At 51.8% G+C, this 24,036-nt stretch overlaps 2 protein-coding genes across 2 annotated transcripts in view; one reads left to right on the top strand and one right to left on the bottom strand.

The window, feature by feature from the left end:
- LOC144941164 (trypsin-like) overlaps positions 1-11,280 on the bottom strand; it is a 28,214-nt gene extending 16,934 nt beyond the window's left edge. Inside the window, exon 1 of the mRNA XM_078867720.1 lies at positions 11,276-11,280. The gene's annotated coding sequence lies outside the window, so the exon portion shown is untranslated. The remainder of the gene's footprint in view (positions 1-11,275) is intronic.
- Positions 11,281-15,424: 4,144 nt separating this feature from the next.
- On the top strand, positions 15,425-21,039 carry LOC144941260 (prostaglandin E2 receptor EP4 subtype-like). The gene is made up of 2 exons (XM_078867877.1): positions 15,425-16,300; positions 20,490-21,039. The coding sequence occupies exons 1-2, from the start codon at positions 15,425-15,427 to the stop codon at positions 20,805-20,807; spliced, it is 1,194 nt and encodes a 397-aa protein (XP_078724003.1). The 3' UTR covers positions 20,808-21,039.
- The last annotated feature ends 2,997 nt before the right edge of the window (positions 21,040-24,036 follow it).

Below are 24,036 nucleotides of genomic sequence, written 5' to 3'. Positions count from 1 at the left end.
AAAAAAATATATTTTAAGAATATAGTTTCACTTTCCAGCGGCCGTTCGCCATCACAAAGTGGTGTACTGCTGCCTGCGAGGGTTGCGTATGGAACCAGTCTTCATCTCCGCGGCAAACTCATAAAGTAATGGCACGGAACAAATATTGGAGAGAAAAGCAAATGGTCACTTGGATGTGTACGGGATAAGCACTCACGGGGCAGGCAAATCTGGAGACCGGACGTTCTGTTCCGCGTGAATTAAACTCGGGCTCCACTCAGATGGAAAAGGCGCTTTCTCTAACTTCCACCATCTGTTCAACACGAGCACATAGAGCAACAGCTGGGCAATCCAGTTCTCCAATGAGCCACTCTTAATATTTGCACCGGTAAGTCCTCGTCACGGTGCGAATAGGAAATGAGATGCGGACAATGAGGCGTGCGCACAGCCACAAAGCCCGCGACCGCGCAAATTCATCAGAGTGCCCGAGTGACAAACAAGACAATGTTGCATGCGCTCATAATCATCATATCATCAGCAGCAGCAGCCTTGATCACTCCACTGCTGGATGCAACAATCCGCTGAGCACCTGCTGCGCAAGAGCTGATGTCGTTGCTCGGGCCTGATCCCTCCTCATTGCCTTATTTGGCTGTCACTCCGTTGTTAGTCTCGACCAGCGGCCATCGTCCGTGGTGGGGGTTTGACACGAGGACAGGGGGGGGGAAGGGGGAGGGGGCGTGGGATGGACGGGGGACAGGTGGTGGGTGGACAGGGGTGGGTGGACGGGGGGTCGACAGGGGGGGATGGACAGTGGGGGTGGACAGGGGGGTGCATAGGGGTGGGGGTGGACAGGGGGGGTGGACAGGGGGGTGGATAGGGGTGGGGGTGGACAGGGGCGGATGGACAGTGGGGGTGGACAGGGGAGGGGGTGGACAGGGGGCGGATGGACAGTGGGGGTGGACAGGGGAGGGGGTGGACAGAGGGGGTGGACAGGGGGGGGGGGGGCTGGACACGGGGCGAGGGGTGGACGGGGGGTGGGGGTGGACAGAGGGGGGGGGGCGGTGAAGCTATAAAACGCGTCCACTGCTTCAACAGCCGTCGCGTCGCGAGGTTGAAGCGGCGACCTCTGCATTGCAGGCGCTACGCGCACAACCGATGTCACCACGGCACAATTCCCTCCTCACAAAAACGCGTCAAGCTGTTTCAGTTGCCTAGAAAGATCCGTACATATTGTACCAAATTTCTTACATTTCTTGTTGACCCGCTCATTCCGGATATCTGTGAAAAAGAACTTCATAGCTCATCGGATTCAACCGGTCTAAAAATAAAAAATTCTGATACCCTATAACCGGGTACCGGACCTGCATGGGTACATTTGAGTGCCAGTAGTGTTCCACCCCCAACGGCTAGCACGTCTGTGTAACATCCGCTGTTTGTCAAGTACTGCATGCGCTGTATCACCTTTATAATGTACCCACCCTACTCTCTTACCCCTTTTGTCTTCCCAGAGCGAGTTGGCAACGGCCCCCGCTGTAAGTGGACCCTGTCTGTTGAGTCGTCAGCGAGCGGCTTTCTCCAGGGCAGAGATTTGCATCGTGACGTCGTCTCCCTCCCTCTCTCCCTCGCTCGCTTCACCGGAGCGCGGAGTGGATGCCGTGGGAATTCGGGCGGCTTCGGAAGGCTGGGGTGGGGGGGGTTAGCCAGGGTGCGTCTCATCTTACTCGGCGATGGATTGCGCCGGTTGCGCAATAACCAATGCCACTGATTACGCGAGGCGATTTTCTGGCAAGGGGCTTCGTTGTGAATCTCAACAACGCTTGCCACTAAGTTGCGGCGACGTCATAACGGCGCTTGAGTCACGCTCGGTGCACTGTGAGGCCACGCCAATCATCGAAGGCTCGCTGATGGCAAGAGGTCGCGGGACAGACCCAGGTGCCATGGGTTGACTGACTGAGATGACTGGCAGATGCACCGTCTGCGCTCCGTACGGTGCCCCCCGTTGTTGCTGGAGAGTTTTTGCCTCCAGCTGCCCAGTAGCGGCCCTTCACGAGCCTCGTCCTCCATAGAGGCCGATCTTGACACCGCGGGTATCAGTTGTGGCAAGTCCACCCAGCTCCACATCCCCCTGTACAGCAGCAGTCCATCTCTGCCTACTCCTAGCGAGCCAGCGTGTGGGTTAGGCGCCTTCCTCAATGCCCACGCCAATAGTTCCGCAACATTTGTGCGGTGATCCACCAACCCTCGCCACCACGGTGCTGGGTTCCAGGCGTGCATAGCCACCTCAAGAAGCCGTATACCAGTCGCCAATAGCCTGTCCAGGACGGGATGCTGCCAGACTTGCGACACAGAGGACGCCGGTTCGATTCCATCTCCCGCCGCAGCAGTAGAAACGGGTTGAGACAACGCACACCTTGAAGAGAGGAGCCTTGCCTATTACACCGGGCAGTTCAGCGGCATTTATTCAAGCAAGTCTGACTCTGCTGATGAGACACTGCATGTCGAGACCGGTGATTGAGATGCGTTGTATATCTCTCCAATGTGCTTTCGGTTTGTACCCCCCCTTCTTTGGCATAATACCCCACGTTTCGGACATCATGCCTCGCATTCCGGTGGGAGTTGGAGCTGCTTCAGGAATGGCATGGAGTTGCTCCCAGGATGCGGAGCGAAACGTCGGACATCGTCCTGAACGATAGTCGGCACAACGCGGAAATAGATGGGAATCCCATTTACGAGTGCGGAGAACCCGGTGAAACCGCATCACGCATTCATCTTCGATTAGCACACTTGGTTACGTACGACGCGAAAGAAGTTCACATACATCTGAGGGTTATACCACTCAACATGGTCTGCACAGATGGGTTCACGTCCCTGCTTGATGTACTTGATTTTCAAGCCACCACCTCGCATCAGGTTTGGAAGCGTCATAAATCTCTACGCGATCCAGCAACCCTTGACCCGTCTCTAACGGGGACCGTGCGTTTGGCAAGCAGCGTTTAAAAAACCGCTCTTCCACACGCTTGTAACATCACGGTGGCATCTTAAAGGTGTCCGGTGATGCTTTTCAAGCCGTTTCAAGTTGATGTTGTTGCACCTCACAGAGCCCTGGCGAGGGAGTCGCCGCTATGATAACAACGACGTCTCCGCAGCCATCGCGAACAGGGCCATGCACGCCACGAGACTCCCGTCCGTTCCACTGCGAGACAGCAAACGCGTTGCCTCGAGGCGGAGTAAGCAAAGCCATATGAACGATTGTGTTTGCCTTGCTCAATTGCTTAATACGTGATAATTGGTTTTTTACCCTTCTATCTGGCAACAAAACTGACACCTTTTTTTACAAGGAGTCATGTTGCATAGACCACAATACCTGCAGTCATAATGCAAACAAAAAACATAACTCTGATAATGTGCACTGTCCTTGAAATTGAATGGTCCACACCCGAGACAGCTTTCCTTAGAGCCTAGTCTCACATGGGTTTGACCAGATGACGCCAAAAGGCGCACAACTCAAAGACAATGCACCATCAAAGTATGAGATCTCGGGGTAAGCATTTACACCATTGGAACCTCATTTGCCAGGAAAAAATATGAAAATTGTCATATAAAATATGATAATCCAATGGTGTTTAATACGTGTGTAACAAAAAAAACGAATTGACGGAGAGATTCGCAAACAGATACACCTGCTGGGGATGCGACGCGAAGCGGTCGGAGTCTGGCTGCCAACGGGTTCCCAAATGGGCTCCAAGGGGTGACCGCTTGATGCCCTGGGGGGTCAAGGTGCCGAGTGTGACGCCGGGGCCTATTGAAGGGGCTTCGGAAGGAGTCGGGTCACGCCATCGTCCGCGGATCATTGTCTCAACTGCTGGCTTGAGAACATTCCCGAACGGGTGGCGTTATGTTGGGCACATAGGTCGGTCGCGAGCACAACAATTGCAATGTCGTGTCTTCATTCTTTTTACAAAATCGTATTATGGACTGTTGTGGAACAATATGGGTAAGTAAAATAAATACAATTGAGTTTGTCTCTCTATATACACAAACAATATACTGTAATGTCGTGCACCGTGAGTCACATAAGATGTATATATATAGCAGTGCTATCCGGCAGTTTGTTAAAGAAACAAACTCAGGATTTGTTTTAACTTCTTGACCTTTAAAGTCTCATCAGCAAGGTGGGCTGGGTAAACAAATACCTACGTGTCACCGGAAGATATTGGCAGGAGCACTCCATCCACTCAAGGGGGTCCTCTTCAGCCCAACCACTACAATTAACTACTGTAATCACCCAGAAATGTCTGTCCGTCCCGCGCGTGACGTCACTCCACATGAGGCCCATCCCCCCTCATTAATATTCATGAGTGGGTGGATTTTTACACTAACGCAGAGAAAGGTCGAGCTAAATTAAATTATTTCTTACGCTAAGTCGCTTCAAATATGACGTTTCTTTACAGAAAGTGACGGTAAAAAATACATCTACACAGTACAGTGCTACATCCATGCGTGACGTCAATGACTTAAACTGGATGTGATCCCTGACATGCAATACCCCGGCGTCTACAAACTAAGCTGTGACTGCGGCAATATTTACATTGGGGAAGCTAAGCGACATGTCTCGGACCGTGTTTGTGAACATAAGGCAGATCTGAAATACGGTAGGATCAATACCTCGGCCGTGGCTGATAATTGTTTTAATGCGGTGGGCTGACACGAAATTGATTTCTCGAAGACGACGATACTTTGCAAACCCACTGGCTATCAACAAAGATTTGTTCATGAAGCCATCCAGATATATAAACACAGACACAATTTCAACTGAGAAGATGAGTACAAACTGAGCAATCATTGTAAGGACGTTATTAACCAGTTTAAGTCATAACTGGCTGTGATGTTCCCATCCTACCACCTTCCGATGTTAGTTGCTATTTTCGGCTCTCTCATTTTACATTCACAGCTTAAATTTCTCACACTAACACAGCTAACTCATGCGCCAACCCCGAGGTTGCTACTGCAATCTTTTATTAACATGCTAATCTCTCACATTAACATAGCCACCTCAGCGCGCTTGCCGTGGAGGCCGCTCAACGATCTTACATTAACATGCACATTTTTACCTTGGCAGCCCTTTGATTGGTGGAAAACCCACCACCGTCGCGGTTGCTGCCCACCACTCACATTAACATTAGCTGCCCCGCCCATGCTGTTGACATTTGGGCTAAGCCCATTTCAAACCTTTATGAAACAGTTTGACCTTCAGAAGCTAAACCCCTTTTCCTAATGACGACCGCCTGTCTTGCCATCGAAACGTCGTAGTTTTTTGTTATTTGCTTTGAACCTATTTACATGACTTTACTGAAAGACCGAAAGAACAGAAAATTATATTTTTATCAATTAATATATATTTTCATTAATGCTATATGTATTTTACAAAGTTCGTTCCCATCAGTCTATTAATGTAATTTCATTGCTACTCTCTCCCTGAGTTGCGCTGCTTGCAGTGCAGCTAATAAATTTGAGCTTTTATCCAATCAGATTTTCCACCTGCGCTGTCTCCACCTCTCCTGGTGAAAAATCTACCTTCAGAATGTCGAGTGAATCTCCTTTGCTGTTGAGGCAAATGGGGACGATGTTGTTGATTGTCATATTCTTTAACCAATCAGATTTCGAGTTTGCCATGTTGGGCGTATTCTTTGACACGCCGGAGCCTTCTAGCTGGCCTAGCCACCTACGTTAGCATTCTTCAGTGTGGCGTGATCGGAGGGCTATTTAGCTAACTAAAATAAAACTAGTTCACACGTAATGTAGCGTTCTTTACGATTTATTTAAACTTCCTGTCGTGACGTTTAGCTTTTTTGATGTAGTGCTTTATATATATTTTTTCCTGTGGGGAAGCCTGTTGAATCCTGATTGTGTTATGTATGTTTGACGGAATTTGTGCTTGCTTGGTGGTCGTATGAGTAAATGTGACTGGTTGTTGCGAGTTTGTTCTTATTTCTTTGGTAATGCCATTGATTTGGGCTATGCAATGTCTATTTGTGATGCAGCATCCTGTCATACTGCGTAATAGTGCTACATCCTTGATGGTTTCAGTCACCATGTATTCACGTCTCTGCAATTAGTGTATTGTAACTCTCATCGGTGTTGAACCTCGTGTTAAATCACTTTATTCCACTCGATAAAGGTTACTGTCACTGTGAATATGGGGTGGTTACGTCGAATGACAATAGCCTATAGCCCTAGTGTCACGGTGAGGTTATTCGAAGGCGCTTTAATTGCGGAAGGATAGCACTGAAGGCCGAGGTGTTTAGTACACGGCCCGCCACTGCCGCAACTGACTGCTGCTGTTGCTTTTGTCGCTCGGTGTTTTTTTCATGGAAGACTTTGCAGTTTTTTCCAGGATTTTTCTGTTGCGTGTAGTCACTTTCAGATGTTTCTTGTTCATGTTTTTGTTTTGTTGCGGTTGCACCCGAGTCAAGAGCCGCATGGCTCACAGGGTTATACCTAGTAAATGAAATGAAAATGAATACGTCTAACTACTGCTGCTGCTGCCGCTACTGCTGCTGTTGCTGCTCCTACTACCGCTGCTGAGTTTGTTGATCTCGTTCCTGTCGGTGCTGCTGTTGCTCCTGATAGGGCTGCTGATGCTGCTGCCATCGCTACCTCTGTCGGTGTTGCTGCTGCTGTTTGCTGTCACTATCGCTGCTGTGTCTGCTATTGGTGATACTCCTTGTTAGTCTTGCTTTTGTGACTGCTGCTATTTCTGCTGCTGCTGCCGTTACTGCTGTCACGACTGCTGTTGCTGCTACCGCTGCTACAGCTGCTGTTGCTGCTACCGCTGCTACCGCTGCTACAGCTGCTGTTGCTGCTGCTTTACTCTTGTTATAATTACTACAGTTACTGTTACTGGTGCTGCTGCTGTTGAAACGTGTACTGCTGTTGTTCCTGCTATTGCTCCTGTTATTTCTTCTGCTGTCGTTGTTGCTGTTATTCACGTCAACCTACCTGGACACTCAACCCCAAGTCTGTCTGTCACCTTCCCAATCGGTCCCCAGAGCCTGAACAAAAACGACCCCGTGAATTCCTCAAGACAACGGGGGGGGGGGGGTGGCGTGACACGCCAGACCTCAAGTTGTTTATCATTCCTACGAGGGCCTCGAAGCGGGACAGCTCATCGGTAGCTGCACGCACAGCGCAGGAACAAACCAAGGCTCCCCTGGCACAGCCATCTCCAAGCAAACAACAGCGCGTGGGTCACGCTGGGCCGGAGAGGGCGCCACTGTTACGAAACCCACACCAGCCACTGGATCACGCGAGGCTGCTCGCCCACTTGGCTCATGAACAGAAACATTTATCCCGGGCCGACTTTCGCAATAAATACGCAGACGGTACCGTCGCTCATCCCCCGTATCTGTCCCTCCACAGGGGAAAACAAGCTAAACATACAGCAATAGTTATTTATTTAATTCGTTTACGCATCTCAACAGCTCATGTGAACGCGCTCGGTGCATTGGTGCATCGCAGGATTCGTGAGGAAATGACGACGGCCTGGAGAGGATTTCATCCAGCAGTGGATGGATCGTGGCTTTTGATGATGATGACATCTGCATGAATGTTTCGAGTTGTCCCTAAACTGTGTGAAATGCGCCCCAAGCACACATTGCAAAGACTATTCTGAGAGATATTGCGTTAGATAAGAGATGCCTATAGAAGCACCTTAATGGCTTTAAGTGAATACGTACATAATCGGGGATGCGTTGGCAGTGGGTCACAACACGCAAATAAAATAACTCTCCACATGCATCATGAACATTGCCTTCGAGCAAACGCAGAGTAGGTTGACATTCCGGCCATAGCTCCTCCTGAGGGCACGGCGGCGTTTAGTGATAACCGTGGTGGACTTTCCTCGTGACCATGCCCACGGGAACTCGGGTTTATACTTGTGGTCACTGCTTGGATGTAAACACCTCATCTTCTATCGGCATGGGCCAGGAGATGGCATTTTTAAAGGAATTGATTCGTGTATGTGGAAAGCATGGAATGTTACCCTCCTAATGCGCGTGGAATGTGTAAAAGTATTACGACTTGGCGATACTATAATGGGTAACTAAAGGGCGTGACTATTCCTGTTATGAAGGTTATTATGATAATTGTGTCCACATTGCCTATCTTTGTACAAACGCTGCCCTTCATCCTGTGAAAGCCATGCAACAGAATATCACCAAAATACATTAACCCAGCAATTTGAATCTTCCATCGTAAATGTTTATGGCCTTGAAAACAGAGCCTTATGAAATTCATGGGGTCATGAATTTCACTTTTATGACAAAAAATATAAACCAGATTATTTAAGAATTTTTTGGAGGCGTATTTAACTGCTGAATGGAAACGCACCAGAACTTAACCATTTCCAGAAAAGCTTAAATATTTATTACGGGAGACCCCTTACAATTATGGGCCCTTTCAAAAAAACATATTTAGAGCTAATCCCATGCCAAGTCACGAAGCACCTCAACTCAGCTCAACACTAAGTCCTAATACAGTGGCGGGCCGGTCTTGCAGCAAGACGCCCCCTCTCTCCCCCTCGCCCCCCAGGAGAGCGAGGAGGAGAGGGCTGAGAGGGACCTCAACTCAGCGGTTGAGAGGCGGGTTCAAGGACAGACCAGGCGGGGTGGTGCTGACAGATTTCGTTCAATTTACACTTCACATGTGACGAACAACTACGGCTTTCGTTCAAAACGGAGGAGGCGGGTGGGAAGGGGGGGGGGATGTTGGGGACCGAGGGGGGGGGGGTGTAATTGGAGAATGCTGCGATAGCGACGCGTGAGCTGGAATGGGTTGGAGGTGGCTTAAGCTGAGCGCGGGCGGTTCACAGACCTGCTCACTCACGCTCGCCCTGCGCAATACACGCAGCGAAGACAACAAAGATTCCCCTTATAGCCTCTCACGGACTGTTGAACCACTGAGGCAAGTGCTGTTAGCGAGCATCTATCAAGGTCAGCAGGGCGCACGAGGGGGTAGGTGACTCGCACCACGCCCGGACGCTTTTGCCTCCACAGTGTTGATGTTTACATACATTTAAGGTTGAGTCGACATAGGCGAGGCCCAGGACAGGTTTAGATATTCGTCACTGATGTTGGTCGTGAGCGGAAATCGAACTCGGCTCACCGGCTTCGTAGCGCAGTGCGCTAACTACCGCGCTAACAACTGCGCCACCGCTCCCCGCAGACACCGCTGGTGGCAGCTCCTGCTGTGTTTGGTCTCCTCCTCCACACTGTCCAGACGACTTGGACCACGTGGGCGTAATCACACGTCCCAAATGTGCGGCAAATCGGAAACCGGTTTGTACCGATGTTTCATGCGGCTGCCGGTCACGTAAAACAAAACGGTTGAACCCAACCCGACGATTCCCATAAACGGCGAGTCCACGCATCTACGAATCACCCCCTCCAGCCACGCAGGGCACGGCAGCGCCCGTCCGCCTGCTGATCACCCACCCATCTGGGTTCGTCTCCAGCGAGCCAGAGTCCAAAAAAAACCTCCACACGCTGGTGAATTGCACTGCCTTAAAAGGAGGAGTTAAAAAAGTGCTATCTAAGTTATATAATAAGATGCCCATATGTGTTTTTGTTCTGTGAAAGCCACAGTGTTATTGACAAATGTGTTGAGTTTGTTGTTTTGCTTTTGCAACGTTATCAACGCAGCAGCAGCAACATCACCAGATTCTTCCGTTCGGGTTGTTCACATGTAGGCCGCGTGTGCCAGCGATGTATTGTGTTTGTGGAGCGGTCGTGCTGCGATGAGGGCACTGCGCTCCAAACCCGATGCCGTGGCCACGGCTATCATCAGCCACAATTATCAAGGACCGGCCCAGGAGTTTCCCCTAGGACTACTCAGTCGTAAAAACAACTACCAAGGTGCTGTGGGTAAACATTAATCAGCACTGGGGATGCAAAGGCGGTCGGGTGTCGTTTCTGTGCCCCGTTGCATCAAAAAACATCGAGTGAAAATCTCCACGATTTGACACCGATTTGAATGGGTACTCAATTCAACGTCTATTTATTACACGGGAAATCCCGTGCAGGCAGTTGCCCAGCTGGGTTTGCGAGGGAGATGCGTGGTGCATCTTCAGCGGAGAACACAAAAGAAGAACACGAAGGTGATACGGCGGGACGGCGAACATCGGCACAGAACGCGTCGGACGCACAACCAAAATAATAATAGGTGAAATACACAAATGCACATTATTGACAATAACACGATAACAGCAAACGTGGACAAAACAAACAACATAAACACAACATAAACAGTCGGCGGAACGTTGGACTTGTGACATCCGGCCAATCACCACCCTCGCTAACAGCAGCGCATCGCCCCACAGAAGGTTCAGGAGCGATCGTAGCAGTGGTCGTGTAGTGTCCGCGCGTGCGTGTGCGCGTGTGTGAGCGCGTGTCAGTGTGCGGTGCAGTGGTGACGCGACGTTTCGCGCACTGCGCTACGAATCCGGCGACCCGAGGTTCGATTCCCGCTCACGACCAATACACAGTGGCGAAAATTTGGACGGGTCCTGGGCCTCCCCTAGGTCCACTGAGCCTTAAATTAGAACCTGGTGCGATGTGTTAAACATCACCACTCGGAAGAGACTAAGGCGGCCGGGAGTGGTGCTGGCCACCCACCCCCTCATGTGCCGCGCCGGCCTTCATAGGTGCCACTCGCTAACAGCACTTGCCCCAAACAGTCTGTTAAGGTTTTCCGGGGGGGGGGAGTCTTTGTCTTTGCGTGTGAACTAAGTTATGTTCGCGTGGGTGGCATTGGCGGAAGTCGTTTAAAACCTTCTGACTCACGATCATTTGAATGATAAGCAGGTCGCCATGGAAACCCCCTCACCCTGCCCCCCCCACAACACCGCCCCTACGACTCATATTTGCGCAGCGTCGATCTTCACGGGCGGGTGACAGGTGACATGTAGGGATCTCTCTGTCAATTAAACGGAGGCGATGTCGCTGATAAGTTAGGACAGTCTCGTAGTGGCAAGCCCATGGATAGACGAGAGAGGGCATTCTCACGTAACCGGAGATGGGGGAGGGATGGCGGTTATTGATGCGTGATGGAGTGATGGGGAGTGATGGGACTACAGCCCAGATGCCGCCACGAGGGGACCGGGCATGGCGAACCGGCACATCTTGATTCCTCCAAATTCGCCCTGCTCGCGTGCACATTACAACCTCCTCGTCCCGAGTTCCATCGTGCGAGAACCCCCCCAGTGACACAACGCGGCTCCTGCCGAGGCACGCGGTCGCACCTGTGCCCAGGAGTGGACGTGTTTCACGTCGGGAGACGGAACGTGCTTGCCGCTCACTGCGGGAACGGAACTATCTCCGCGGTGAACACTCCAACCACTGGCGTCGTCGGCGCCTCCTCTTCCTCCCCTCCGCCTCCTCTTCTTCCTCGCGCGGCAATACACTCTGGGGGGGGGGGGGTTCAGCGAGATTGTTTATTTCGTTAATAAAACACTCAAAACGACGACAAATCACCGCCGGGGATTTGCGATGTTGGCCCCGAATGTGTCGGGTGTCAGAGACTGCCCCTCCCCCCCGCATCGCGCGCGCGCCTCCCCGTCTCTGCGTGAAAGTGACGCCTGTGATCGAACCCAGGAGGGCACGCGGGGTCCGCGGCTCTGTGGTCCTCGCGAGCCCTCACCCGGATGGGGAAGAGAGGGGGGGGGGTATTGACCCCACGGAATTAATGAATTCCAGGTCCCGAGGGACGCGTGCGCGACGCTGCTTGGTTACTCGAGATTCTGGCCGCATCGGGTGGTCGCTGTGGAGCCGTCGTCGCGCGCGGGGCTTTTCGGAGGCGGCGCGGCCGTCGCTGCCCTTGAACGAGACTCCGGTCCTCCGCGCTGATGCAAATGACAATCTGGAAAAATCCCAAATGACGATGCCAAAAAAAAACATCCCGTCATGGCCATGGCACGCGACTACATCGGTAATGATTTTCTTCCTCGGCAGGGAGCCGCTCGTTAACGATTAACACGAGGACAGGCAGCGTGCACACACAGAGGAGCGCTGACACTCAGTGCCTCTCCATCACCAACAACAAAAACCCCGGATCCCTCTCCATCACCTGCCTCCTCCTCCATCTCATCCTCCTCCTTCATCACCTCCTTCTCTATCACCTGCCCCCTCCCTCCCCCTCCATCGCCTGCCTCTTTCTCCATTACCTGCTTTCTCTTCCATCACCTGCCTCCGCCTCCTCCTGAATCGCCACGCTCTACATCACATGGCTCCCTCGACTCAACACGATCTCTCACCAGGCAGAGGGAAGGGGAGATGGGCCTCCTGTTGGGATCCGATCAAGAAGGAGAGAAACGGCCGGCAGTGCGAGCTGGGATTAACTGGGATGAGTCATGCTCTCGACTACGATGTGACATGCGTGACATTTAGCCCGACGGTATAACTTTCGTAAAATGTATACATGCGATCGTACAGGGTTTGTTTATTTCTGCATTGTTCCCGTTGTAATGGATTTCTCAATTATTTGCATGCAATTTTGCATTTGGACAGTGGCTACTTGTGGTTCTGGTTTCTCAATAGAAGTTAATGTTTTAAGGGATTCCAAAAGAAAGGTCCTCAGTCACAGTTTTTTTTTATGAGAGGTACCTTAAGAGATTAAAAAAATTGGTGACGTTTCGGGCAATGGCCCTTCTTAACATGGAACATTCTATAAATAACGATGTGCTGTGAAGAATAGCAATCCCCCTAAAACGTCACATATTGCATACATACACAAACTTTAATATTAATATTAGAGAAGTCTTATTGAGGAATGTGTTGAGATGTTGGGGGTGAGCAGCTGGGATTGGCGGGGCTGATTCTATCCCTGGCTCCATCCCCACGGTCTCCGCCGTCTCACTCACGCCCACCCTGGCACAAACAACGATTCTCGTCTTCCTTTCTCCACTTGGGGAGAGCGGGGGGGGGGCGAGCAGGGGAGGGTTGACAGACGAAACTTTTAGTTTCTCCACCAAGCGAGAGCTCATTGCGAGGCCAGGGCTCTCGCTGTCGAGTCGCGGCGGATCCACGGAGACGTCGGGGAAGCCACTCGGTGGCGTGACGACGAAGCGACGACGGCTTCACGGACACGGAAACACACAATGGGGGGGGGACACACACACAAAGTAAACACACACAGAGATAGAGACACACAGAGAGAGACACTCTCGCGACACCTGGACAGTAAGAGCGGAGAGGGAGAGATGAGTCCACACACACCAAACAGAACCACAGAATTATCCCCCCTTTCTCCCCAACCTCCTCCTCCTCCTACCCCCGTGCGCAGCAACACGAAAGGACGTGGGCGTGAAGGCGCTGCTCGTGCGCTATACGAGTCCGTGGGTCCTGGTCTTGGGGTTTCATCACAATTATTATCCCCAGTATCGATTTCTTGTTTTTTTTACAAAACCCTCACCCGAAGAAGTAAAAGACGCACTCAGCTCTGAGTGTTTACAAAATGAGACGAAAAACGCCGTGGATTCCACATCCAGCACTCCCTGGAGAAACAGGCTCGCGGTCTTTGAGCGAGCGTGTCTGCTATAAATAATGATGTATAATGGTCCTGCATAGTGATTGTGGAGAATCAAACGATCCACCTCCTTCCCACCATTTGTCTCTCCACGTTAAACAAAATGAATATCAAAGTATTATTTTACAAAGGGGCCGTCCATAAATGACGTCTCGCGATTTTGGACGATTTTTGATCCCCCCCCTCTTCGTCACACGGCGTCAGAAAAAGTCAGACCCCCCCCCTCTAATATGACATCACAAAGCTCTGCCCCCCCCTAAAAAAACGTTCTTCAAATTGATTTAAACTAATGTCATTGTAGTGCGTATTTAATGTGCCGCTGCACTCTGATGTTGTAGGAGAAAACATTTATTAGAAAGTCTATTTAATTAAGTAGAACATATTGCCTATATTTATTTAAAGTTGCGCATTTTGATGTGACGTCACATTTCTCTACCCCCCCCCCTCGTCACACATCGTCACAAATATCTGACCCCCCCCCCCCCTAGGTGCGTAACGTCATTTATGGACGGCCCCAAAGCCCATCGGCCGCACGGCATTCCTAGAGGGCGTATTCTGTAGCAGGATTCGTTCATCACAAGCAAATGTTGCAGCGGGTTTCGACATTCAGTCTCTCACCAGCAGAGTCAGGCTCGCTTGCACCGATGCTGGCGAACTGCCCAATGATTGATTTGTTTTTATTGTGTGCAGAGATGAATCTGGGAAGTAGGCGCTTTGTCGGCTGGTTTATTTTTAAACGGTAAAAACATTAACCGAATCAACCACATTACACCGGCCCTGGCCAGGTGCACGACAATGACGCGGTGATGAAGGCTGCTGGGTCTACCTGCACTGTGGCACCCACCTGTTCTTTTTGTCCGTGAGCGGGATTTGAACACGGGTCGCCGGGTTCGTAGCGCACTGTGATACCCCCCCCCGCCGCCCCACAGAGATTTACAAGAAGTACACACCACACAAAGACAAAAATCCCCCGTGTAGCCTTTAGCAGACTGCTGAGGCAAGTGCTGTAAGCGAGTAGCACCTATGAAGGCCGGCACGGCACACGAGGGGGTGGGTGGCCAACACCACGGCCCGGCCGCCTTTGCCTCGCTCTTGGCGATGTTTACACGCAGCATCAGGTACTGCTCCGAGGTTGAGCCGACCAAGGGAAGGCCCAGGACCGGTTCAGATAATCGTCACTGATGTCGGCCGTGAGCGGGAATCAAACCCGGGTCGCCAGGTTCGTAGCGCAGCGCGCTGACCACTGCACCACCGCTCCCCACTGAGACGCGGCAGGCACACACCCACACACACACAGTCACTCGCCCGCGTCTCCTCCCCGCGCACGTGACGTCAACGAGCGCACGCAGCTGAGTGCTTAAAGCAGACGGACGAGACACGCGGAGCGGCAGCATCATGACCAGTACCGGGCCTCGCCACACACCGTCTCTGCACACTCACACAGGAGGACCCACGCACCACCGGCTCTCGCATCGCTCACCGGCTCACAAGCGCACTCCGGCCACTCGAGACCGACGCTCTCGCCTGCCTGCTCTCGACACTCGCCGACACGCCGCTGTGTTCCGTTACCTGTCACCTGTCACCTGCCACGCGCGTCTCACCTGTTGCCTGCAAGGCGCGACTCCCCCGCTCGCTCACCTTCGCTCACCTGCAACGGGATCGGGATTTTACATCACCGCGGAGTTTCTCTCTCGTGGGGAGACCGAGAGATGCCGTCAGGACAGGGAACTCATTCTCCGCAGGTGACTCTCAGCCAGGGACGTGGAGGAGCCTCGGCTCAGAGTGAAGCGGCTCAGCGCCGGGGATGTTGAGGCGCGCGTGAGAGACACGCCGAGAGAGCGAGAGAGAACGGAAGAGCGTGAGAGCCATGAACAACTCATCGCTGACAGCGAACGGGAGCAGTTCGCTCTTCACCATTAGCCAGGTGACGACGCCGGCCTGCATGTTCGCGGTGGGCGTTTTCAGCAACCTGGTGGCCATCGTGGTGCTGTGCGTGTCGCGCAAGGAGAAGAAGGAGACGACGTTCTACACGCTCGTGTGCGGCCTCGCGGTCACCGACCTGCTGGGCACGTGCCTCACCAGCCCCATCGTGATCGACACCTACCTGGCCGGCTTCAAGTGGCGCGGGGGGCAGCCGCTGTGCGACTACTTCGCCTTCATGCTGCTCTTCTTCGGCTTGGCGGGCATGTCCATCCTGTGCGCCATGGCCGTGGAGCGCTACCTGGCCATCAACCACCCGTACCTGTACGGCAGGCACGTGCGTCCCGCGACTGGGCGCTGGGCCCTGTTGGCTGTCTACGCGCTCAACGTGCTGCTGTGCGCTCTGCCCAGCATGGGCGTGGGCCGCTGCGTGCGCCAGCACCCGGACACGTGGTGCTACATCGACTGGAAGAAACACGACGGACCGCAGAAGGCCTTCGCCTTCACGTACGCGGTGCTCAGCGCCGCGCTCGTGCTCGTCACCGTGTGCTGCAACGCGTGCGTCTGCGCGGCCCTCGTGGCCATGAGGAGGCGAGCCGCCGCCACGAGAGTGGCCGAGGAGGCGGCGAGGCACGGGCCGAGGAGGAGCTCCCCCGGCGGACCCGGGAGGTTTGCGGTGCCCGCAGCACTCGCGTTCGGCGGCACCAGCGTCAGGCAGCGGAGGTTCGCGCTGGGGTGCCGGCTCTCGGGAGTCGAGGTGCAGATGATGTGTCTGCTCGTCGCCATGACCGCCGTGTTCGTCGTTTGCTCCGTGCCGCTCGTGGTGAGTCGATCACCCCCCTCCCTCCATCCCCCCCTCCCTCCCTCCCTCTCTCCCCCCCTCCCTCCCTCCCCCCCTCCCTCCCCCCCTCCCTCCCCCCCTCCCTCCCCCCCTCCCTCCCCCCCTCCCTCCCTCCCCCCCTCCCCCCCTCCCCCCTCCCTCCCCCCCTCCCCCCCTCCCTCCCTCCCTCCCTCCCCCCCTCCCTCCCCCCCTCCCTCCCCCCCTCCCTCCCTCCCTCCCTCCCTCCCCCCCTCCCCCCCTCGCCCGCCCGCCCGCCACGATGTTGACGGGCGCGGATATTCACGATGATGCGGACGAAGGTGGTGCTGAGGTTGACGACAACAAATCTGGCTGTCCGCCTGATGAAGCTAGTTGTAATTACTGGCGAAACGTCGTTACTCAGATTGTAAATGTTGTGGATGTGGAAATCTGGCTGTCAGCTTGATGAAGCTAGTTGTAATTACTGGCGAAACGTCGTTACTCAGATTGTAAATGTTGTGGATGTGGAAATCTGGCTGTCAGCTTGATGAAGCTAGTTGTAATTACTGGCGAAACGTCGTTACTCAGATTGTAAATGTTGTGGATGTGGAAATCTGGCTGTCAGCTTGATGAAGCTAGTTGTAATTACTGGCGAAATGTCGTACTCAGATTGTAAATGTTGTGGATTTTGCTCTCCAACACACCGGTGTGCTGTACTAGTGACGAGACCTCACTGATTGGCAGTGTCGGGTGATGGCGGGTTTAATGACACGTTTATATATTTACGCGATCTAATCCAAAACACCTGTTATACAGATTAACGACAACTGTTTTCCCAAACTCAGAAGACGGCGAATCTAAAAACTTCCCAAAGCAGGAGTTAAATAAAGCCCTACATTAATAATAATTGAAAAAATTTAATATATTTTATTTAATAAAAATTTCATTTCATACTGTCATTCATGCCAATTGCATCTCACAGCGCTGCACAGTAATTATACATGAGGGCTAAACCCTCTTCGTGTACCAATTATTAAAGGTAAATGGAAACCCTCAGAAAATGTAAATGAATCAACAAATACCATGAAACAAATGGTAGAAACAACGACAACATCATAAGCTTATCAAAGCAGAGCAATTAGTCACCTGAGCGACATCCCAGAGCACAAGTGGTATTTTATATTAATACAACTTTATATTAATACAATTCCACTTGTCGGGGTATCAGAGATGTGGGAGGGAGGGGGAGAGGGGGGGGGCAATCACTCACCCCCCTCCCGGATCCGTCAATGGTGCCGCTATATGGCGAGGGTTTTGTGGTCAAGTCTTCTCGAGAAGTTGTTGGCTTCGTGTGGCAGGAAGCTGACAAATTCCACGCACCTTGGAAGCATGGGCAGGGGGCCTTACTTAACATCCAGCATGCCAGCCAGCTGGCACACGTCTCCGATGGTCACCCAGTGTTGCTAGCCAGTCTCAACTCTACCTTAGAATCATCATCACGTGATAAGAATCATCATCACGTGCAAGGAGTCTAAGTAACGGAACGTCTTGACACGCTTCGCACACAAAACCAAGCGTACAGCTCACACTGCTCGTAGCCACAGAGCAGTGCCCACCGTTGGCACGTTTTTACCACCGTCAGGAGGGAATTGATTCACCCAGGAAAGCTGCAAGCCTTGTCGGTGGTTATTAACATTCGGTAATTAAATTAACATGCCAGGTTTCACATCCGATTGTAAAATCCGAGTGCGGTTTTCCGGGTTGGGCTGCGCGTTTCCCCCTCTCGAGCGTTCGCCGCGCACTTGAGCGCTCATTGCTGGAGTTGGCCAAACATCCCACGATAGAACCACAGAGCTCGGTCAACAGTTGGCACCGGCTCTTGCTGCCTTGCCAGCTTGCCTGTGGTTACCCGCGCCTCCGAATTATGCTCGCTCGCTCTCTCTCTCTCTCCGAGAGTGAATGAAATACGATCATTAAATCATACGGTTATTCGGGTGGTGACTCCTGCATTTCTCCCGCAGTTGGGATGTTTGTTCGTGTAAATATTCAGTGTTTGGCTTCACGTGGGAGGAAACCGGTTCTCTTTTTTCCCGAGGGAACCCAATCCCCCCCACGCGAACGACTGAGTGACCCCCCCATCCCCTGGGCCACAACACAGCCACCCAAGGACCACGGCGCGTAGGGCCGTGGTCATTGGGTGCCGAGTCACAGACGCTTCCCGATCACGACTGCGCGCGTGACGGTGCGACTCCGGACCGTGTTCTCGTAGCTGTGACGGTGTCGTCGCGAGGTGCGATGAGGGGTGCAGAAGAAGGAGAGGATGGGAAGCTGGGAGGATGGGAGGATGGGAGGATGAGAGGATGGGAGGATGAGATGATGGGAAGGTGGGATGATGGGAGGATGTGAGGATGGGAGGATGCGAGGATGAGATGATGGGAGATGGGAAGGTGGGAGGATGGGAGGATGTGAGGATGGGAGGATGGGAGGATGAGATGATGGGAGGATGGGAGGATGTGAGGATGGGAGGATGTGAGGATGGGAGGATGAGATGATGGGAGATGGGAGGATGAGATTATGTGAGGATGGGATGATGAGATGATGGGAAGATGGGAGGATGGGAGGATGGGAAGGTGGGAGGATGGGAAGATGAGATGATGTGAGGATGGGAGGATGAGATGATGGGAGATGGGAGGATGGGAACGTGGGAGGATGAGAGGATGGGGGCGAGAGGGGAGGTCACGAACCGGTTCGGGTATCATTCTTCACTGATGTTAGCCGTGGGTGGGAATCGCACTCAGGTCGTCGGGGTCATTGCCAAGTGCGCTAAGGCATAGACCAAATCGGTACCCTATATGAAAACCACTTCTCTCTTCGCATTATTTTCTCAGCAACAACATTTGTTTAAGCGCGCGAACGCGTTTGTATCTCATCAGCAGCCAGGCGCGCTAAGCAAACACTGCCGGCTGTACGAGGCGCTGTTGGTGAGTGCCACCGCTCTCTACCCTACGGGCCGTCAGCGCAAAGTGCAAATATCGCAGAGAAGAACCGTAGTGGCGCAATTCTGGACGATACATTTTCACTTTTGCCCTCCGCGGTTGACCTTTGTGAACCCAAGCAGCCACGTCGAATTGCGGGGTGGATTTTACGCGAGTAACTCCCTGTAAATTAATAATAATGACGTAAATCAATTATCCCGGAAAGCCTCACTGAGTTGTATGTATGTTGAACTTCTTTCGCACCGTACGTAGCCAACCGGGCGAATCGGACGTGCGATTTGTGAAATCTTTGCCAGAAGAGTCCGGCTTTGGGTTGTTTGGGAAATTCACGTTTCGTGAATTACAGAAATTAAAATTCACGTTCGTGCTCGGTACCTCCACATAATCGATGGTCCTGTTGGCCGTGTCGAGTTACGTCAAAGAGCAGAATTTGTTCAAGCAAAACAACTCTGGACCGATTTTTCGATGTATGTATGTTGGACTTCTTTCGCACCCTACGTAGCCACCGTGCTCATTAATATTGGATCTCAAAAAGCTGTTAAACCATTGCTGCTGGTTTTTAGTGTTATTCGTGAGAGCACTCCTTGTTAAAGACGGGACACCGATAGCCAAACAAAAACGCCCCCTCACTTTGCCCTCTTGAGGTGCATTTAAGGACCATTAAACTATTGACAATTAAACAATTCACGAATTATCAAGAGCGACCCCCAGCAGCGCACTCACGGGCCCTGAACAGCATTTGTCAACACACCTTGAGAGTGCCGTGTGACCGGGGAGAGCCACTTGGCACCCCAGTTTTGTTTGCTTTATTTTGGCACAGGTAAAATCTATTGGCCAATGAATGCCCATTATTTTCGATGGGGACCTGTTTACTTTATCGAGAAACCTGCTTACATAAAAAAATACATTGACAAAAAAAATCCAAGAACTACTGTGCATGGTCCAGTCCTGAATGGCAAGTCGTATAACACATTTGTAAAGCACCCACACGTCTTGATATGCTAAGTGGCCATGAGATTGTCGCACACAAAGTGGGATCATGAACTATTCTGCGGGGACCTGTGAGTGTATGCACGGTGGCTTTTCTCTGGGTAGATGTACGGTGACTTTTATTATCTCACGATCACCTATTGGATCTGACGATGAACCTACGGGATCTTACGGTGACCTACATGCCATGATTTCTCACCACGTAGTGCCCATTGTCCCTCTGGCAGGTGAGGATCTTTGTGAACCAGCTATCGAGCAACTCGCCCCAGGACGAGAAGTCATCGCAAAAGCTGGACCTGCAGGCCATCCGCATGGCATCGTTCAACCCCATCCTGGACCCCTGGGTCTACATCCTGTGTCGGCGCAAGCTGCTGGGCCGCTGCGTGCACCTGTGCCGGCGCTTGCTGTGCAAGATGAGCGAGAACAACGCGACTCGGCCCGAGAGGAGACCCCCCGGCGACCCCGTGAGCGTGTTCACTTTGCCGGCGCCGACGGACGGCACGCCGCGTATGGAGCGCACGGAATGCACGCACGTGGGGCCCTGAACCGCTTCGGACACGTGGCCTGCGTTGGCTTCAATTGGGCGAGGGGGGCTCCCATGTGGGGGGTATCATCTCGGAGCCTAGTGGCAACGAGCGGACCCAACAATAGAGATCAATCGTACGATCGTGCTCTGAGATTGTCACCACGAAGAGTGTCTGGTTTGTTGTGCAGACTGTGAATTGAGATTGTCTGGCATGATTTTAAAACGAGGTTGTGTCCACTGAGATTGTCCGTTTGAAATCATCTACCAAAATGGTCCGACTAAAGATTGTCTGCTGAGATTGAACGCTGAGCAGCATCCGCTTCGAGGGGTGGGGACTTGCGGCCGAGAAGGAGCACACTGATCTCAGAGAATCAACCGCAATGCATCCAGGGCCTGGATTGGACACGTGGGCCAGGGGCCAGGCTGTGGTTATGCAGCTTGCTCGGCTGCCAGCTAATGGGCCAAGCCATTATGATTCTGCCTGCCCACCTGCGCGCCTGAATGTGTGGGGAGCGGTAGTGTAGTGGTTAGCGCGCTGCGCTACAAACCCGGCGTCCCGAGTTCGATTCCCGCCAACGGCCAACCAACACCAGTGATGAATATCTGAACCAGTCCTGGGCCTCCCATAGGCCGACTCAGCCTCAAATGAGCACTTCGTGCGATGTGTAAATATCGCCACTCGGGGAGACAAAGGCGGCCGGGCGTGGTGCTGGCCACCCACCCCCTCGGGTTGCCGTGCCGGCCTTCATAGGTGCTCGCTAACAGCACTTGCCCCAACAGTCTGTTAAGGCTATACGGGGGACCTGTGTGTGTGTGTGTGAGCGTATGTATGTTGAATGGTACGAAGTGTAAAAGCACTAGATTGCTGTTGTTGTGAAGAAACGAAGGATAATCGCTCCCCGTGGCTCGGCAGGCCAGCCGTGGTCGCACCGCCGGGACATTGCCGCTCTGTATTATATTTTTGTACGCAGCATGGCGACGCGCGTAATTGTCCGTGCACGAGGTTCTGTCTCGACGTTTTATTGGAGGGCTGTCCGCGCCGCCGCCCGTGAAGGTCGCCACCGGGGGGAGGTGGGGGGAGGTGGGGGGAGGCGGGGGGAGAAGCTGGAGGGGGGTGAAGGTCGGGGCGGGCGGGGCGGGGAAAGAGCGATTCACGTGACCTGAGAGTCGCTCTCAGAGCCTCCGTCTGTCACCTCCTCTTCCATAACTCACATTTGTGAGTCTCTGATATCCGCGGGGCTGAGATGCGTAAGGAAAGAACAGTAGAGCAAGTGGATTATTGTACTTAGCTGTGTAGACCTTTGCGTGTTATCCTCCCACATGCGTGGTGGGTTTAATCCGATTAACCTGGGTTTATCTCGTAGGCAGGTATATATTTACGGGTGTAACGATGCGATGATTGATGTCAGTTGTCAAGTTCACGATACACGCGAATGTTGCATGGCAATGGGTTCAGGGGACAGCTCCAGCCACTAGAGGCTGCTGCATTCACCACGATGTAAGCAAGAACAAAAGACGGTTCTTGAATTGAATCGTGAGCTTGAAATCGTGACAATCTCGGTGGAGGCGAATCTTTACACTCCTCCGGAACAATCTTTAAAAGGAATTAGCCAAACATCCCCAACGTCGAACCCTCTTCAAAAAAGGCCCTGAGACTCACTTTAAAGCTCCACGATGAATGACTTGAGAGTGCCACACTGTGGCACACGAACCGTCCCTCTGGCAAGACCAGGATGTCAATGACACGAATTATTTATTTGTTTAAATGTTTATATAATTTTTCGCGTGAGATTGTGATTTCTCGCTTGAGGATTCCGGCCAAAGATGGGCATTTGAGCGTTTGTGCAATACGTGCGTGAGCGGCGGGGCAGAAGCAACGCGTCTCCCTCTGCCCGCGCCAGTCAGCTGTGTTTTATTTTTTATTTGGCAAAAGTGGAATTAAAAGCAAGCCCGTAAATCGTACCCTTTCTTACTCCTCCATAACATGAACCTCATGGCGGGACCCCGGGGTCCCGAAAAAAACGGAAATCAAAATCGTAATTATTTTTTTTGGTTTTGACGATTCCATCCCACCGCGCACATAAACGCCGCGACCCACCTGGATCGTTCTGTTGTCGTGTCGTGTCCAAGCGCAGCAGCGAAGATGAATGCGCAGAAGAGCTCAACAAGAGAATGCACTCCATGTCCGAGTATGGGCAGGATCATAAGTCTCATCCAAAGCTGCTCAAACTGCATACACGTCCTAAGTCCTTTATTTGTCATGACGATATGCATAATACAGTGAAACTGCTCTCTTATCTTCATTATTATTCATGACCTACCAATGTTTGCAGCCAGGATCAGTCGGTGACAATCCTATTACCTGCAGATATTTAACAGAGAAGATGCGTTGCACCGTTAACTTTCTCCTGTTTGCTAATACTTCTGTTCTCCGTATGCATCTGTGCAGATCGTTTTTTTTGCGGTTAAGCCGTAGTCCCCACATACCGCTCATGTCAATGCGGATAAGAGGAGCGGCTACCCACTGCTCTGTAGAGTAACATTGGTATAAACGCTTGTTACAATTTGAACAGCGCATTGAAAACGCGTACTATTTTATGTACTGTTTACAAAGTGTGTTCACAAATCCACACTGAGAAACACAATGATTGACAGAGGGGTGTAAATTATTTTTTCTATAGTGTATTTAAATAGAGGTACTGCAGGTAAGTAGTTTTAAGTTTTAAATGTATAGTTTAACAAGACAACACTTGCCACCATCTTCCAAACCCATTGGTGACAAAGAGCAACGTTTTTGTTTACATTAGGGGCCGTCCATAAATGACGTCACGCGATTTTGGCCGATTTTTGACCCCCCCCCCTCGTCACACGGCGTCACAAAAAGTCAGACCCCCCTGAAATATGACGTCACAAAGCTCTGCCCCTCCCCCAAAAAAAAATTTCCATTTTGAAAATAAAACATGCTTCAAATCACTTTGAACTATTGTCATTGTAGTTCGTATTTAATGTGGCGCTGCACTCTGATGTTGTAGGAGAAAACATTTATGAAAAAGGAGGTTTTGGAAAACTGAAATTTAGCATAACATTTACTAGAAAATATTCAACGTCTAACTAAAACTGCAGATGTTCAGAATATTAGATTGAAATTCTCTTATAATTATAAAATATTAAAAGTTATTATAACTATAAAAAAAATACTTGAAACTTTGTAGTAGAACGAAGCAAAAAGGAGAGTACAATTATAATAA

Source organism: Lampetra fluviatilis, chromosome 24 (assembly GCF_964198595.1).
Source record: "Lampetra fluviatilis chromosome 24, kcLamFluv1.1, whole genome shotgun sequence".
In the NCBI taxonomy this organism is placed as follows: domain Eukaryota; kingdom Metazoa; phylum Chordata; class Hyperoartia; order Petromyzontiformes; family Petromyzontidae; genus Lampetra; species Lampetra fluviatilis.
This window is presented reverse-complemented; position numbering and strand designations above follow the sequence as displayed.